The 18458-nt window shown below is 37.7% G+C and overlaps 1 protein-coding gene across 9 annotated transcripts in view; it reads left to right on the top strand.

Annotated features, from left to right (window-relative positions):
• The window catches only part of DST (dystonin), a 295384-nt gene that overhangs the window by 135663 nt on the left and 141263 nt on the right, over window positions 1-18458 (top strand). For 8 of the 9 annotated variants that reach the window (XM_085056610.1, XM_085056616.1, XM_085056608.1 and 5 more), the window contains 12 exons: window positions 10736-10848; window positions 10984-11090; window positions 11626-11745; window positions 12071-12166; window positions 12250-12377; window positions 15273-15366; window positions 15692-15846; window positions 16682-17144; window positions 17230-17358; window positions 17575-17652; window positions 17759-17920; window positions 18015-18119. In XM_085056610.1, coding sequence (XP_084912736.1) covers window positions 10736-10848; window positions 10984-11090; window positions 11626-11745; window positions 12071-12166; window positions 12250-12377; window positions 15273-15366; window positions 15692-15846; window positions 16682-17144; window positions 17230-17358; window positions 17575-17652; window positions 17759-17920; window positions 18015-18119 — 1750 coding nt within the window. Of the gene's footprint in view, window positions 1-10735; window positions 10849-10983; window positions 11091-11625; window positions 11746-12070; window positions 12167-12249; window positions 12378-14831; window positions 15143-15272; window positions 15367-15691; window positions 15847-16681; window positions 17145-17229; window positions 17359-17574; window positions 17653-17758; window positions 17921-18014; window positions 18120-18458 lie in introns of those variants that run through there. The other variant, XM_085056611.1, reaches the window with a different exon arrangement.

Consider the following 18458-nt stretch of genomic DNA (forward strand, 5'->3'; position numbering starts at 1 on the left):
ATACACTGAAGTCAGTCACTCGCTCTCCTGAGCAAATGCAGGATATTTGTTTTGTCCTCTTGAGCAATGAGGCTTTGGTTGTCAGAGTGCCTCATAAAGGCCTTCAGTTCCCTTCTGTCTTACTTCTAATAAGAGTATGAATGACTTGCCAGTGATTTTGTCGTGCTCTTTGAAACAAGGAAGGAAATTTTATGAATAATGGAAATGAGAGGAAAAGATTGCTCTATTTGAGGTACTTGGATCCATATACCACTTGATTTTTTTTCTCACCACCAAATATAGAAAAAAGCAATTTATTTTTTTTAATGTGAGAAGATTCCTTATGTTTTCAGCAGTTTCCAGTGGTCTGTGTTTATAGGGTAAGATTGAATATTACTTGGCTGAATCTTGAAGAATATAGAAAGCTGCCATTTACAACCTGTATGTGGTTAAATCTCTGGGAACAGGGCTTCAGACTGACCTCACGAACAGCCTTGGGGGGCTCCATTGCAGGCTGTGGAGTTTGCTGTAATCATGGAATCAGAAAATAGTTTGAGTTGGAATGGACCTTAAAGATTACCTCGTTCCAACCCCCTGCCATGGGCAGAGACACCTCCCAGTAGACCAGGTTGCTCAAAGCCCCATCCTGGCCCCCATCCACTTCCAGGGATGGAGCATCCACAACTCTGGGCAATGTGTTCCAGTGCCTCATCACCCTCACAGTAAAAAATTTCTTCCTAATACCTAACCTAAACCTACTCTGTTCTGTGGGCATACTTGTCCTGACATAGAAAGACCAAATCAAATTATAACATTAAATAGTGAATTTTAATACCCAACATTGCCAGATTTGTATTTGTATTAAATTATAAGCTTTCACACTGTTTTTTGAACCTCCACACTTTTCTTCAGGCCTTTAGTGAAAGCTGCAGATACACCCAGGAGATTCAAGAATATGCTGTATAGCTCATCTGTTATATCACTTGCCTTTTATAGCTTATATTTTCATTGAAGACGTATGTTATTTGATTCAATATGTTGTGTTGGAAGAAGTCTGACTTCAGGCAGTTTCAAAAGTACATGATGTTTCTTTTGTGCCATCATATAGTATGCAGCAAAAACCTGTAAGCCAGGCTTTGGAGACTGATTTTAATTAGCCTGTATTGCCCAGATTTTTCTGGAGATGCTATCATCTTCACCCTGGGATCTTCATCCTGCAGCATTATCACCTCAAGTATTTGTAGCCATTAGGCTGTGTTTTGGGTAAATACTCTTGGTTTGTTTTTCTTTTTTTTCCTGTACATGCTTTTTACCCAGAAAGAAGAAACACTAATTTTTCAGAATTGTATCCCAGTTATATTGCCTGTATGTAGAAACACTTTGATTCTATGGAGAGTGAAGGCTCCCCTTATTTCAGTAGGAATCGTATGCCAGATAGGAACTAGTAATCTAAATTGTAGACCTACATTGCACTTGGCAGATACATTTATTTTACAGCAAATTCAGATAAAAAGTTATACCAAAGTTGCAAGCCTGTTGTTTTGATCTCAGACTACCCTGAACCTTTGGTACATAAGGATTACAGGAAATTTCAGTGAAAAAGTGCCTGAAATGGAATTGAAGAAATAGTAAAAATAGTAGCTGTAAGATTTACAGTTAGCTGGCACCTTCATTAAGGGCACTGGCTGCTGATATTCAGAAAACAGACATGGTCACAGACCAACTCATCTTCATTTCTAGAGAGTAAAGATGAAGTATAGAGGATAGGAAAAGATTAGTATCACATACATATAGTTTTTGTAAAAATGTGTGCACTCCTTTATACATTTTCTTTTTGTATTATCACATCTGTTATAGTAGAGAGGTAATTTTGATTTTGGCAGTCACAAAAGGAATTCCAGCAAAGACAGTATGTTCTTGTGTAACTAGATAATAGCATTAAATTAGTAGCGTCAGTGGTACCTGTAGGGTGACAAATAGCATCTGCTCAGGAAGTCCTGCAAGCTCAGTTCCCAGATAAAGTCATGTTTTTTCAACACTAGTCTCTGGTGTTGTATCTGTTCTAGTAAATGAAGCGTGTCCCTCCCCTGCTTTCCAGCCCTGAGGGGTAGTGGTACAGCAGGGTTTGTGTCTGCATGGCTGAACTCTCCCTCTGCCCCCCCAGACAGGGTGCAGCCCCTTCAGAGCAGTCCTGGGTCAGTGTTGTCCCTGGAGCTGAGCTCATGTATTGCCTGGGAGAGCATGGTCACAGTAGGCCATAGTCGTGCTATGGGAAGGACTAGTAACTGAAGGTCGTGGGCCCTTGATCTGCCTTCTGTACACTCAGACATGTCCAGTTGTGTCTGGACTTCTAGGTGAATTTCAGCAACCATAAAAAATGCGAGAGACTTGCTAGGAGAAAAAAGGGGTAAAATGTGTTCAGGTCAGGCAGCACTTTGACAAGCAAGCAGGACTGTAGTACGCACATGAAAGGTTTAAGACAAGAAAACAAGTGAGGTTATTTCATGTAATGCTGTACAAAAGCTCGCTGAGACCACATGCAGACAGTTGTCTATAAATTTTGGCACCATCTAACAGGAATTATAAGTATTAGAAATGCTACAAAGAGGGAAGGTGGTGATAGAGTTCAAAGGGCTACATTTTGAGCACAAGAAAAATGTTTTTTACTGTATTGTTAAAGAAATATGGGGATCTAATACAGAGGAGCCTTTGTTACTGGCAAACTTTGTGCAATTCCTTAACAATGCCTACAGTTTTAAGTTTCATACAGTGTAGAGAGTGAGCAAGGAGAAGATGTCTACTATTCCCAGACAAAAGAGAAACAGTGGCTGACAGTGAATGCAGCATGGAAGAAGTATAGGTACACTGAGTGCTGCATGTGGGAGGAAGAGGAATAGAAGCTGCGGTGTTTTCCCAGAGGAAGCAGTAGTGTAACAGCTCCATAAATGTCAGATAAAGGGAGAGAGACAAATTTTCCAAGGTCACAGTGCTTTTCTTTTGAAATGTTGCTATCCTATCTCAGTATGCTTTCAGAATTACTAGGCGGATATTTTTCTGAGTGTGGTATAGCAGGGAGCAAGCTAGATTCCTGCCTGCTAAGTTAACTGTTCTGGTTTGGAACAAGCTGTTTCAGCCTTACACAGGATGATTTGCTGTGTATGTATCATTGGTTGAACACTGAGCTCCTGGCCAGCAGTGCATGTGGCATCCCTCTGATGTTAAAACATGTTGCAACTGCTCAGGTACTGACTTGAATACATTCCTTAAGGGGAGGGATAGTAATGCCTCAATTTGCAGAAACACGTTGAACACCCTTGGGGAATGAATGAGAAAGAAACTAAATATTATACAGTGTCAAGCCTGAAAATGCTAGGGGATATATTTTAAATAAAGAGATTAGTTGGGTCTGCTGGTTTTGGCTTGCTGTTTTGTGACTTGTACTTTATTGTAACCCAGCTTTAACAAAATGAAAATGTGAGTTTGGTTGTGTTGCCCCTCCTTTCCACCCACCTCATTGTGGGTTCCTACTGTTTTCAACAGGTTTTGTTGTACAGAATAAATGAACTCTGTGTGAAGATTTGGCAATTTGGGAAAATATAAACTGCATTTAGGATGCTTAAAAATATTGAAAACCAGAAGTGCTTTTAATATTACTTGCCTGAGTATATTTCTAATGGATTTACAAATAGCAAGTTACCTCACCTGGATGCACTCAGAAGAATTGCGATGGCACTTGGTAAAGGCTGTATTAAAATAGTACTGGAAGCATGCCTGCAATTTTATCGTCTTGTGTTGTGGTGGTGGTTAGCCTTAGTGGGTATTAGATGGAAGACTTCCCGTCAGTTGGGTTGATTAATTTCAGATCTGGACTTAAAACGATCCCACTGTATGTTGTGCTGGATCCTACTGCTAAATAGCAGCTGAAAAAAGGTTTTCTTTTTGCAGTAACTGAGAAAACAAAATATTGGGATGAAATCAAAGCTTTTTTCATCATTTTAATGGGAATAATGTAAAGTAAAGCAAAGCTTTGCATTGAAAGACCAGGTTTTGTTAATTCAGGTTTCATGTATTTTGTACTCTTGGATCAGCAAAGACCAGGACACCTAAGGGTGTCAGAAGTCTTTGTCCACAAGGATATGGTATCTGAGCAGTGGTGGCATATATGCCCATGATAAATCGTACTGGAAAAGGTCTTGGTGTACAGGGAATACCTTAGGCAAATTTGTGGCACATGAAGAAATGGTTGCCTCCAAGACAGGATGGCACAAGGAGCGTTTGGAAAATTGTTTGAACTCATTAACAGTACCTCACTCTTCTTCGTTGTTGGTAACTGTAATAATACCACTGGGAAGCTGTTGGTAACTGTAATAATACCACTGGGAAGCAGACCAGTGCTGTGGTCTGGAGGGAGTATTCTCAGGATGCAGAAAAATAATTTGGTTGGGTTTCTTCATTGTCTCTTTGATATTCAAACAGTTCAAGGAAAGGTGTATTATTTATGATTTTTTGTGGATTGCACGGTGTGCATTGAGATTAATAGCTATTAGTGTCATTTCTATTTAATCATAGCCCAAAATTGCCAAAGTTGCTGTACCATTTTTGGTTTTGTGATGATGGAAACAGCTCTTAGTACTAAGAGAGTGTAAAGTCTGTTTTTAAAGCTAGTGAAAGGACTGACATATCCTTTCTAGTTTCATTCATGTGTGTACTGAGTTTGAAACCTACATTGCAAACTTACTGCCAAATTGTGATTAGGGTTTGTTTTGCATGGCTAAAGATGAACTCCTCATTTAACTAAAATATCTTTGAAACTGAAATGCCACAGTTGTGTATTTATCTAAATCAATTGGTATGGCAAGTTACAGGTAAAGTTTTGCAGTGCTAACAAAGGTGGGACAGCAGGATTCAGTAGGTTTATTGAATTCAGTGCTTGTCAACTCAAGGGTTTGCACAATGGAGGGAATTACCTGAATTAGCTCCGTATATTGTTGGTGGCTAAATTAATGTTAGGGCACCTGACAGCTTTTGCTTTCCTTATTTTAAGTGCAGTTAAAACATTCATTCTTTTTCTGTTGGAAGTCTTGATATAATATGTTGGGATGTCTGAAGAATAGACGGGAAATGTATATGTAAATATTGTGCCCTGATACTATCATTTGCAATAGTTTTATCTGAAAATTGAGATGAAAAACCATTAAAAATAGCAAAGGAGAGCTGAAAAGTTCAGATCACATGAGAATTTTTCAGCTCTTGGGGGAATAAAAAGGCATTACTGTTCATCTTTATAGAGGCATTGAGTGAAATCTATAGAGATACACAAAATCATGTGTAGTGCAGGCATTCCTGTCATACCAACATAAGAGGACAAAACCAAAAAGAGAGTACAAGGCATAATTTTCATAGGAAATCCATTAACACAGTATGTAATTGAGGCTGGAGACCTGTGGAGCTTTAGAAAAGGTTTTGCCACATACTTGAGCAAACAATATGCAGAGCTGTATGCAGCAGCATGTTTTTTTGGTTTATCACGGCTGTAAGGATAAAGCTTTCCTATAATGACAGTTTTTTAATTGAGAACTTTGATTTTCTCTGAATTCGGAAGTGTTGCCTAACTTCAGTGACATCACAGCTCAGCTTCAGCCAGTGGTTGGATGCATTGGGGTAACTTTTTCTATCACCATGTAATACGTGAATCTAGAGCTTCTTAAAGAGGGGGAAGTCTAGGGTATAATGGAAGATAGTGTTGCCTCAGAGTTGCATTTTATGTCCTTTTCTCAGTGTGGGTCTTTTGATACTAAGGAACCTACTACAGAACCTTGTGCTGTATTGTCCACATTGTGGTCCTTGATTCTGATGATGGAAGAGATCTGTTCCTCCCTAATGCCACAAAGTGATACCTCCTTGGCATTTTTGAGCAGAAACTCCCCTCTTCCTCTTCTCTAACTGATCAGACTATCCCAAGAAAAAGATCAGGAAAATGTGATAGGCACATTCATTAGCAAAGGTGCCTCTGACATTGTAATTAGATCTCCTGGTCACAATAATGTGCAGAGCACTGCAAACACGGGGAATCGATAACGGTGTGTGGGGCACAAAGAGCCGTACATGTTAGTTGAAGTAAAGTCATCATTCTCACTGTGTTGTTGACTCTGTCTTTCTGAAGCAGGTTCTTTGACAAGCTGTTTCGAACAAGGCTTAGATTTGTACCTGATGTGGAGACAAATTCTTTAGTAAGTTCCAAAACATTGACTCTACACATAAGCTGGCATAAACAGTTTGGCATTTTTAAAATGGTGTTAAGGGGTAGGCTAAATTTAATAATTTAAAGTAGGCTAAATTTAACTTTATAGGTTAAATAACAGATTCTGCTTCATCATCTCATTTGTAGAGTCCCTGAGAAAGTAACAGAAGATGCATATTTGAAGAGATAGAGCTAAAATTGCTGTTTTACATGAAACATTATTTTTTTAATACTTTCTTTGCAATGTTTCTGTTATTAATCAAAATCTCTAGAATAAATGGTATCTCTTGTGCTCTGCCCTGAAGTATATGTTTAATCCTGTATGTTTCAGAAGTCTCTGCATTCTTGTTTTTAATTTTTAAATTTTATTTTATGACTGTGTATTCCAGCATAGTCTTTCATTTGTTGTGGTAATCCTTCCATCCCTAAAAAATGCATGAGTCTTTCTGGCACCCATCTCTCATTTATCTGTGAACAATGAAACAAAAAAATGGTTTAACTTACAAGCATTTTCTAATTACAGCAGTGGAAAAGCTAATTGGACTATAGTGACGTGATACACTTCACTCTTCATCAATGGTTTTTTGAGAGTTCTGCTTGAAACTCTCTACATTAGTGTTTCAACTAAATATAAGCAAGAATGAAATATCCTTTAATATCAGATATTACTCAGGCAGCGTGCAGAGTTTTGACTGAAAAAGAGCTGTGCAGATTAAACAGTTTAGATGGTTTATGTAAACAACTTCAGGCTTCTCAGCCTTCTGAATTCATTAACAGTATTTTCATGTGGAATATCACTCTGATCTGTATATGTTTTAATGAAGACAAATGTTGCTGTAACTTGAGCAACTGTCATCCCAGAACAGTGACGAGAAGGACATAATTTCATAATTTCTTCATCGTAGACTGGGAAAATTAAAGTTCAGTTAAACATCTTTTTCTGTTTTGAGATGTCAAATCCCCTTCAAATCTAATCTTTTATTTTAATGGGAAAATGTTGCAGCTGCTAGTTTGGATCTTAAACTGCTTTGCTAGGTATTTAGTTCTGGCAGTGAGAAAATCTACATTTACCTAACTATATTATGCACAACTCTTTGATTTCAAGGAGTCTTTGCAGACCAGAAACATCTGCAGTTCTTCAGATACTGTTCTGTTTGTGGTGCTAGGTATTTGTTTTCTTAAACTGATCATAATTTTGTCAACTTCCTAATCGAGGTGGTATTAATCACACTCTTTCCCCCTCACTTCTGATACAAATTGTATCTAATTTCTAACACCTACACTAAGATCTCAAATGGCAGCCACCAGACTTTTAATAAATTAAATGATTAATGACTCTCAGTGTAGAAGCCAAACCTCTTGACTTAGGTGTGGCTGCAGCAGAAACATCTTCTTTGCATGGAATGTTCCTACTTGACTGGTGTTTGGGATGGTTTATGTGTGTTTTCATGGCAAGGCCCCAGCCCGCTGACAAATCTACCATAATATGACTCATGATATTATGACAGAGGGTAGAGTCATTGTATATTACTTAAAGTGCATTTATTTAATTTGTTCTTGATTATGCATGAAACCACTTAATAATGCTATGCAAATTGAAACAAAATATGTTTATAATACATGACAAATGGCTTCTACAAAACTCATGTATTTTCTCTACAGCCTTAAAAAAAGAAAATGTTTGCCATGATGGATGATTCTTTTAAATATGGTGTTTACTTCAGTGATGACAATTAAATAAATATGTATTAGAGAATATTCCTCACAACTGCAATTTCAACAGTTAATATTATTTCCAGTTAGTGGGCAGGCGCTGCAAACTTACAGCATGTAAAAATGACATTTATTTATATTTTGATTTGCAAAAAAACCCCACTATTAAACAAAAGGAACAGTGTGGTAATCAGTGATTTTCTGAACCATGTTTTTTGGATGAATTTTGCTCAGGCTAAAAAGTCTTTTACTGAGCTCTGGCAGGTAAATTTTCCTGTGGCTTTGCAACATATCCCTCTACTACTGGTGAAGAGGAAAGGGTGATCTGCAGAGGGGGAGGCCCCGAGCCCCAGGCAGCATGCACTTGCTGTGGCTCGTGCCAGGTGCTTTTGCATTCAAGTGATAATACTTGTCTTTTCCCTTCCATAAACCATCAGTGGATTTGTTCGCAGTCAGCTGTGGAGCCTTCTGTCTGCTTTAAAAAACCAAAGGCAAGCACTATCAAGACAGGCATGAATGCCGTCTTCTGTGGTATTTTCTTGTAGACCAAGACTTTAGATAAATATAGACCAGCTAATCTAGGTTGGTATACTATGTGCTAAGTGTATAATTAACTGAAAATGGCAGTATTCATTACAACTTCCCCTTGTTCTTAAAGAGAAATTGTATAACCCAGTGGTGATAGGAGTTGCAGGGATGGGAAAACATATTTAAAAGGTTGGGGAGGCATCTCACAGAGTAGGCTCTTCTTGAGCTGGGTGGTGGAGCCACAGCACTGATGTAAAATGATGTATTATGCAAGAGAGGCTGCTTTCATTGATTTTGTTACCTGTATCACAGTGAGAACAACGTTGCCTCTTCTTCATCTAAATGAAAGCTTTATTCTAAGGAGATTATTGTGTCAGTGTCTCTGCAGCTTGCAGCTTGTTTTCTGGGAATAGTCAAGGCCTTTACAACTTGTCCTTTCATGTTCTGAGAGTTGGCAATCGAACAGGCAGTGCAAGTGATTATTCTTGGGACATTTTTATCAAGTGTGAAACAAATGTAAAGAAGGCAGGAGAAAGAAATAACCAAAGGAACAGTGTTACGCTTACAAAAACCTGATTCTCTTGTCAAAACTGCTGTTAAAGCAATCATTATTATTCATACCATCTCCATTATTGTGGCAGAAACAGGAGATGGGAGCGCTCAGTTTTCTTCACTAGTATTGTTTTATTTTTCATGGATTTTGTGTGCAGCTGAGAGCAACAGCTGATACTGGTTTCATTGCATTGCTTTTGCTGCACTGAAATTCAAAGAATAGCGTGAACTTGATTGTGCTCCCACTAAGCGTATTGGAAGTGGAAAGTCCCGCTGCTTTAGGAGGATTATATTGCACTGCTTACATTTTATTATTAATTAAATGTTCTTTCAAGGCATAATGGGCGCAATGTTATTATCTGTCTTGTAGGCTTGTCTTCAAAAGAGCACAAGGAACACAGTGATTCTAAATGGCTGAAAAGAAACAGATTTTTATTTACAGTGCCCTTGTAGTTAGTTCAAAGACAAGATTGTATTGAGTTTCCCAAAGTTAATACCATTTTGTTATCAAGGGAACTTGGGGTTTTGACAAATGTTAACATTATTTTTGAACAATGGTATTTAATGGTTTTATTTCTATCTGTTGCAATAATTTAAAGCTTCTGCTTGGTAAAACTAAGAAAATAGTTTCTCTAGAAACAAAAATGAGAAAATTTAAGAACTGAATTGTTTGCTAAAAGTTGTATACTAAATCTTTTTCTTCTGGTGTTTTGTTTTAGTTTTTTTTTTTTAGTCTGGTTTTCAGTAGTGTAGCATTTCAGTAGCAAAGGTTTCAGACCCTTGTGGCTCTAGTTGGCTTCAGTAAGATGAGCTTTTGCTCAGCATGTTTGAAAATCCCTTACTTCTTTTTGGTGGACGGCTAAGAGGATTCCAAATGCTGAAAGAGACAAGGAGTAATGCACTGTGCGCTGAGAATCTCAAGATCTAAAAGCCAACTCCTTTGTAGCAAACTTAAGGGATAATACTTGTTTTGAAGTTTTATATTAATTTAAAACATTAAAGTACTGATGCTGATACAGGATTGGTACAGAATAATACTTATGGACCTTAAAAATATTTATAGGCAGGATTGGCTTAAAACAATTATTCTGTTAAAGCAAGCGTATTGTGGCTGGAGATGGAGTTTGGCAGGATGAAAGTGTGGAGATTTAAGTGCATGGGGCTGAGAGTTATCCATAAGAGAATCGGCACCAATGTGTATCTGAAAGCAGGTCTTCAACGCATTTGAAGATGACCTCTTTAAAGCTCATCAGGAAAAGGTTAAAGTGATGTCTTTGTGACTAAACTTTGTTACTGTGTGCCTTCTGAAACATGCTGAAGAATTTGATGCAGAATGACTAAAAACTTGCAAAAGCAGTAGAAGTTAAATCTCTCCTGTAAAAGAGAGAAGTGAGTTTGTTCCCCTCAAGGACAGTGGAAAAGACAAGGTGTTATAATACAATGGCAATGCACATGAATAAATATGCCTAAGAAAACAGAGGTATATGTAAGGGTGGCTGGAAACTTTAGCTTGTAGATGAATAACTGAATATTACAGTTTTCTGTTGCTAGTGTTTCTCAGTTAGCAGTGGTCTCAGCTTGTTCACCTGATTTTAGTGAAATCCTTTTATAATCAAAACTCCATTGCTGTCTCCATCCATGCTCATGGCTTGATTTACCAGTAAGCAGTAATTTAAAACTGGTAAAGAGTTGTAATCAAGTGTTGCTGTTTTTATTTGACAGGCCGGACCTGATAGACATGAATACCGTTGCTGTTCAAAGCAACCTTGCAAATTTAGAACATGCTTTTTTTGTAGCAGAAAAACTTGGTGTTGCCAGACTTCTGGATCCTGAAGGTAAGAGAGCTGCACATGGCTTTGTTGCAAAACCCCCAACATTAAAATAAAATCCAATCTGCCTGCAGGTTGTAGCATACTTGTGGGCATTCTTACAACTATGTGATGAAGCACTGTTCTGTCTTGCTCTTTTAGATGTCGATGTTTCCTCACCTGATGAGAAGTCAGTAATAACTTATGTGTCATCACTTTATGATGCATTTCCCAAAGTACCAGAAGGTGGTGAAGGCATTGGTGCAAATGTAAGTCGGAGAACAACACTTGTGCAGCGTGTGAGCTACATTAATAAAATTCTGAATTTCAGATCCAGAATGTTAGCCAGATCTTCCATAGGACTGCTGTCACACTTTTCTCTGACATGGTTTTTCTAGGTTGAGATTTTAGAGTCATAGCTGCTTCATGTCATTGACATGAAAATATATTTGCAAAGAGCTTAACTGAAAACAATGGGCCTGAAGTTGGAGAAGGATCAAATCAAAGTTCTTTTCAGTTGTGGATGTATAAACTATTTCTTTCCGATTCTTACCAGCTTGAAATTTACTAATCTAGAAAATACTTTGTTTTCAGTAGAATTTTTTGATACCAAAACTGAAGACTGAAATAATGTGTTATGAAATTTTAACTGATCTTTAAAGACCAAATAAATATTGTTTCAGAATTGCAGGATTTGAAAATCCCTTTTCTGTATGTGTGAAGACTTCAGTCTTCAAAGCTGAATCTGAAATGAGCTCTTAAATGATTTTCATCTCTTCTGTAATCTGGGTTTTGCTTTGGCAGGATGTTGAAGTCAAATGGGTTGAATATCAGAATATGGTGAACTACCTCATGCAGTGGATCAGACACCATGTCACGATAATGTCTGACAGAACATTTCCCAACAATCCTGTGGAATTGAAGGTGAGGTGTGGTGGCTTAGACTCCTTGTGAATTGCACTTTATCTTACTGACTCAAAGCATGCTTGAACAAATGACGTGCTTGTTGATTTATACAATCAAATCAACTGTGGAACAGTACTACTCCTTAACCTTTTCAAAGTATAATCAATACATTGCTAGCATATGAACAATCAAAAGCAAATCCTTAGCTTGTCATTGATTGTTTTTTGTAGAACTCTAGTAGAACAGTATAAAGGTAACCTTGTGAAGAATATTAGGAGAGGGTTTAGAGACTAAGATTATATTCACTATAAATAAAAGTTGATGTTATTTTATGTTTCTGTAGGCACTTTATAATCAATATTTACAGTTTAAAGAAACAGAAATTCCACCGAAGGAGACAGATAAATCAAAAATTAAACGTCTGTATAAACTGCTAGAGGTAAGTTTTAATATGCATTGATTGAAATGTATAGAAGTTTCCATTCTGAGGCTTAAAATAACAAGTACATATGAATTATTAAGGTCTGGATAGAATTTGGACGCATCAAACTTTCTCAAGGCTACCATCCAAATGATATAGAAAAAGAATGGGGAAAGCTGATTATTGCCATGCTGGAAAGAGAGAAGACCCTTCGGCCTGAAGTGGAGAGGTATGCTAGTGAATATTTGACAGGCTTTGTTAATGTTTTTTCTGTTGTTTTAACCCATACTGAAATTTGTAAGTATCTTCTTCTATGTTAAGGTCCATATTATTTTTCTTGATCAAGTATTTCTGTGTTCAAGGTCTGAAGTTCTCTCCCTGCCTTAGAGGCAGGTTCAGACAGAAGCAATTTTGGTGGTCTCAGAAGGTTGTGATGAACAATATCTGTGCCTCAGATCATCAAAACACTTGTACATATCTATAACCTCCTTCCTTGTGCAATTAGTCAAAGCTGGTTTTATATCACTTCACTGTCCCATTTCAACTTGATTTCATATAAGCACCTTCCTTATAATGAAATGTGTATTTTTATTGATGCACAGCATTGTAGGCTAACACGTCCTGTGTAGAGATTGTTTACAAAGTTAGTTGTACTCAAGAATACAGCAAGTGTTTAGATGTGCAAAGGCATAGTAGCCTTATGTGGTAGAAGCTGTGTGACAATTTTGTGCATCACTAATAATGTACTGAGCATGGTTAAAGTCTTGATGCAGCCTGAGAGCATTTCTCTTTCTAATGGTATCTTTTTAAGTTCTGTGGGAGACACAGGTGCTATCCATTCATTAATTAAAAAACCCACTTAAATGATTTTTGGGGCTTCTACCTGTGGGTGGGTATAGACACCTGGATCTGGATTCATTCTGCTTAACTTTACGCATCCAAAGGAGTCATCTAAGATCTGAATCACTTTCTAGAGAATGTTGTTGCTGACTTTGTGGTGACAGCAGGGTGTCCTGTCTCTCTGGTTTAGGCACCTGAAACTAGGTGTGGAGAATCCAGACCATTGTATAGGAAGTCCTCAGAAAGAGGGATTTCAGCCAGAGGACATCCCACAGACAGTCAGAATTGATGAATGTGCCACATTTACAAAAGCAAGGACATGACTGAAATGGCAGATTCAGTAGGTGGTGTTGATTCACAGCACCCTTCTGTGGAACAAGTTCCTATAGAGGAACACAAAGTTGTCCACACAATGCTGAGTTTTCCCTTCTTATGCAGTGCAGAGCAGAGCACTGGAAAGCAGCAGCAGAAATACAGCCTGCTAGATCTTGTAGGTTTATCTGTCTCAACCTGCCGAAAGCAAAGCTAGTGTCTGGCTTCACCAATAGAAATTCTGTTCATACTTGGAGAAAGCTGGATTATCTTTATTGAGAAGGCGTGTAAATGACACTAGTTTACTTCTAATTTATTCACATGGTCTGAGCACAGATAAACAAACATGAACCTGACTTCCTTCCTATGTATCAGGAAGGGTAAACACACTTAAAGTGACAGATCATATATTGATAGTCACTACATGTGGTGGTCACTGTAAAATGAGAGAGACAATTTCATTAAGTCACCAAGTTAAAAGTATTGGTTGATGTGGACACAAGAACATCATCAATGTTGCATTGGTTACGAGTGCGTCTCATCATTATGAGGTGTTGATAAAGCTCCTGGGGTGAAATTTGATAGTGGCAAAAATGTGACTTCAGCTAATACTGAATCTGATAAGTAATAAAATTTTGCCTGCAAGTCTATTGAATACATCTCAAAGTATCAACACAAACAGACAATGTGTGGCCAGATTGGTGTATGGGATCAGAATTAATGTGATGTCAATGAGGAGAGTGCCAAACTGAGCTCTAGTTTGCAAAACTAGCAGAGTTTGGCATTGCTACAGGGGTGTGCCTGTGCCTTTGCTGAGCTCTTCTGCGTAAACAGTCACCTTATGGGGTGGGTGTGGTTGTTCAGGAATCCTAAAAACAGGGAGTGAAATACTGAAAAAATCAGCCCTAGCCCAAATTCTGTGTTAAAACTTAAACTTAAGAGCAGTGATCAGATTTTTCTTACTTATTTTATGGCCAAAATAGCTAGAAGTAATTGGCTGTGAATGTGGAAGAAGATGAAGGGAAATTTTCAGGAGGATTGTGCAGTGGGACAGGGCAGGTAGTGAATGTGTATGCTTGGGCAGTGGAGGAATGATGGTAGGTTAGATGGTGTATAAGTGTCTCAGATTATATTGTTATGAGCTGATTAATCATGATACTCCCCCCAGTTTAATTGTGCAGTCCCATTTGAGGGAAAAGGAGTCAGCACAAATGTAGAGGTTATTTGTACTCTACTGTTGAGTGTGGATTTCTCACTTCACTCCTTTTTGAAACTTTCCATTGATGAGTCTGAGAAACACTGCAAAGAGTTCTTTTAGTTCTTATTTGGCCTATAGTTATTTAGTGACACTTAAATAAAATATTTGGTGTGTCTGTTTCCTAGAGACGCCCTATTGTTGCTGCCTAGTCTGTACTTGCAAAGCTTTAATGCAAGGTAGGGAAGCCAAAAGCAAGGTAGCATACATAGCCCCAGGTAAAATCCTTTGAAGAGCTGGCAGAATATTAATTGCTGGGTTTTAAATGTGCGTACTGAAGCCTATTTAAAGGAAGACTCGGCGTGTTTCAAAAGCCAGTTAGTGGAATTTCATCCCTAGAAGCTGTACATTTTGCAGGAGCTTTATCTTCATTTTTCAGCAAATGCAAACAGCCAGAAGAACTGTGCTCTGGATGTGAAAATGAATAGCAGTAGTTACAGCTATCATAGCAGTGATTCGCTGTTCAGCAACAGCACCAGTACTCGGACCAGCGTTGACTCTAACGAGAATTTTCTTTCTGTTAATTGTGGTCCCACGCTGATTAAATCTTGTATAAGCTTTGGTAATGGAACCTTAGAAGGGAACAGGTAACTTGGCATATTCATGTATGCTTTGTGTCAGATGCTGTTGATTCGTTTGTTTTTAAAGTCATGCAACATTATTGTAAATGTAAATAATGTAGTACCTATTTTTCTGAAATGCTTTGTAATCATCTAGGTTGGAAATGCTGCAGCAAATTGCAAACAGAATTCAGCGGGACAGCCGAAGCTGTGAGGACAAACTGATACTTGCCCGGAACGCTCTGCAGGCTGTAAGTCAGTCAGTGATTTTACTTGTCTGTACTCATGAACTTATATAAGTAGAATGGCAAAAAAATTCTTAAGTATTTTTGAGGGCAACCTTAATAGCCACTACTTTTATTTTCATTGTACTGTTAAGGTAGTATTTCTTCAAGAAAATATCACAAGTTGCCTAGAGCGAGTTCTGTTACCTTTTCTTTTTGTCTCTAGTTAGATTAAATGCTTCGCAATTGTTTCAAGATCAGAATAAGTTTCTACCAAAAAAAAAAAAAATTCTTAGAGTTGATGTGTCTTTGGTTTAGCTGCAAGGCTTATGACTTTTGCTTATTTATTAAGGACACCAAGCGATTGGAGTCAGGGCTCCAGTTCCAACATGAAGCAGAGATAGCTGGATATCTCCTTGAGTCTGAGAATCTTCTCCGCCAGCAAGTGATAGATGCCCAGATTCTTATTGATGGAAAATACTATCAAGCAGACCAGCTTGTTCAAAGGTACTTTACAGTATGTTTATGTCAATAAATAAAAGTCTGAAATGTGGATTCCCATTATGGACAAAATTTTCAGTTTTTATATCTGTGCATAAACTTCATGATCTGTCACTGGGCACCCAAATATCAGGTGTTCTGGTGAGAGCAATGCCCATATATGTTGAAGAAAGCAGGAGCTATTTGTACTCTTTTATGAAAATGAAGTCAATCCGCTGAACGTGACTTACTGTTTAATGTTTAGTAGCTATCTGTGTGCAAAGATGTTAGTTTGTTTTATTGCACGTAAAATACATTTAGAATTCACTAACTTTGAGTTTTTAAATGGAAGCGAGATTTCTGGTGACACTTGTAGGTGTATTAACAGGTCATAAGCGGGGTAATATTAGGATATGTGTGGCAGGGTATACAGTGTTGGCAGAAAGAAGCGTTTAAAATGCGTAATTCACTTTTATGAACAAGTGGGTCCAAAGTTTTTTGGGATTCATCCTAGACTGGTTGAGATGAAGCGCATAACTCCTTGGCAGTGAACTGCGAGTGTTTGATCTACTGCAACATGTAGTATCTTGTAAGATTTCTGGTTTGCTGATTGTTCTCTGGAATTGTGTACAGTGCATGTTAGTGCCCATAGAATTTTTTCAGTCATTGCTTGATTTCTGCATTTTTTATCTGTATAAAACTATAAGCTGACATACCATGTGCTTTCTGATAGAAATATTTCTTTATTTAAGTGCAGCTGACATGTGAGAGATAGCGTGAGTTCATATCACTATTTAGTTCATCGTGATAAACCTTAATCATAAGTGTTCATTGGTTTTTTTTTTTAATTTTAATTTATTAGAGTTGCAAAACTTCGTGATGACCTGATGGCCATACGGACCGAATGTTCTTCTGTGTACAACAAAGGACATGCCCTGACCACAGAGCAGACAAAGATGATGATATCAGGAATAACCGAAAGCTTAAACTCAGGATTTACAACAAACCTAACCCCTGAATTAAATGCTGCAATGACCCAAGGTTTAACACCTACTTTGACTTCTTCCAGTTTGACATCTGGCCTTTCATCAGGTCTTACTTCCAGACTGACACCAACCATCACCCCTGCTTACCCACCAGGCATCCCTCCACGGTTAATTCAGAGCTATATGACAGGAGTAGACAGTGGGAGTCTGCAAACACTCAAACTGATGCAAATCAGAAAACCTCTTATGAAATCAGCTTTTGTGGATCAAAATTTAACAGAAGAAGAGGTGAACATGAAATTTGTCCAGGATCTGTTGAGCTGGGTAGAAGAAATGCAGGTAGCAATCTTTGCAGAGACAGTCCACTTTTGATTATTGTTTACTTTTTGTAGATCATGGCTAATTTTTTCTTCCTGTTTGTAAGGTTCAACTTGATCGAGCAGAATGGGGTTCAGATTTGCCAAGTGTTGAAAGTCATTTAGAAAATCACAAAAATGTCCACAAAGCTATTGAGGAATTTGAATCCAGCCTTAAAGAAGCCAAAATCAGTGAGGTACTGCACCATGTTCTTTATTTCTTTGTTATCCTTTTGCTGGGTGACCCAGAAACTAATGTTGCATTTTAGAGCTGTGTTTGGGTTTCACTGTCTAACTTACCTTTATTTCTGATCTCTACATGACTTATGATGAAACCAGAAGATCTAATGGTTTAACATATCTCACCTTTTTGTTATCCTTTTTGTTGTCTTTTGATCTCATACCAAATACAGATCCAAATGACTGCCCCTCTTAAACTCAGTTATGCAGAAAAACTGCACAAACTGGAGAGTCAATATTCAAAACTCTTGGTAAGTCAATCGTACCTCTTCCATGTTCAGCTTTTCAGTGTGCATAATTTCTGATAAGGGATAAGCTTTAAATTCTGATTCTTGTAAATCTTTTCCTTTAATAAAGAACACATCAAGAAATCAGGAAAGGCATCTAGATACTCTTCACAATTTTGTGTCACGTGCTACTAGAGAGTTAATATGGCTGAATGAAAAAGAAGAGGAAGAGGTTGCATATGACTGGAGTGAAAGAAACCCCAATATAACAAGAAAAAAGGAATACCATGCAGTATGTATTGCTAGTATAATCCAGAGGGAATTATTAAATAATCTTTAATAATTAGAGGGAGTTCTAAAACTTTTTTTTTTTTGTCTGAAAAAAGGAATTAATGAGAGAACTTGATGAAAAAGAAGAAGTTATTAAATCAGTACAAGAAATAGCTGAGCAATTGCTTCTTGAAAACCACCCAGCCAGGCTAACCATTGAGGTAAGTTAGTAAAACCAGCACCAAAACAGGAAGAGTTTTGGGATTTAAAAGAGCTGAGTTTTTGGGGAAAAAAGGGAAGCGCAAACTTAGAGAAACAAGACTAAATAAAGGGGCCTTTTAAAATTTCCTCTTCAGTATCTCTGTTGTATTTGTCTTCCAGTTTCCAAAAAGTGAAAACACTTATATAAAGTTATGGTTACATCTTGGATTGCTTAGATGAAATCTTCCTAAACTCTAAAATTAATTGGTCTGTACAGAAGTTTCTGCCCACAGTTTCTAGAGTTGTTGATCCAAATTGACAGACTGAGGGTACAGAACAGTCTTTATGTCGTTTCTTTA

Source organism: Lichenostomus cassidix, chromosome 3 (assembly GCF_008360975.1).
Source record: "Lichenostomus cassidix isolate B80296 chromosome 3, HeHo_3.0, whole genome shotgun sequence".
Lineage (NCBI taxonomy): Eukaryota > Metazoa > Chordata > Aves > Passeriformes > Meliphagidae > Lichenostomus > Lichenostomus cassidix.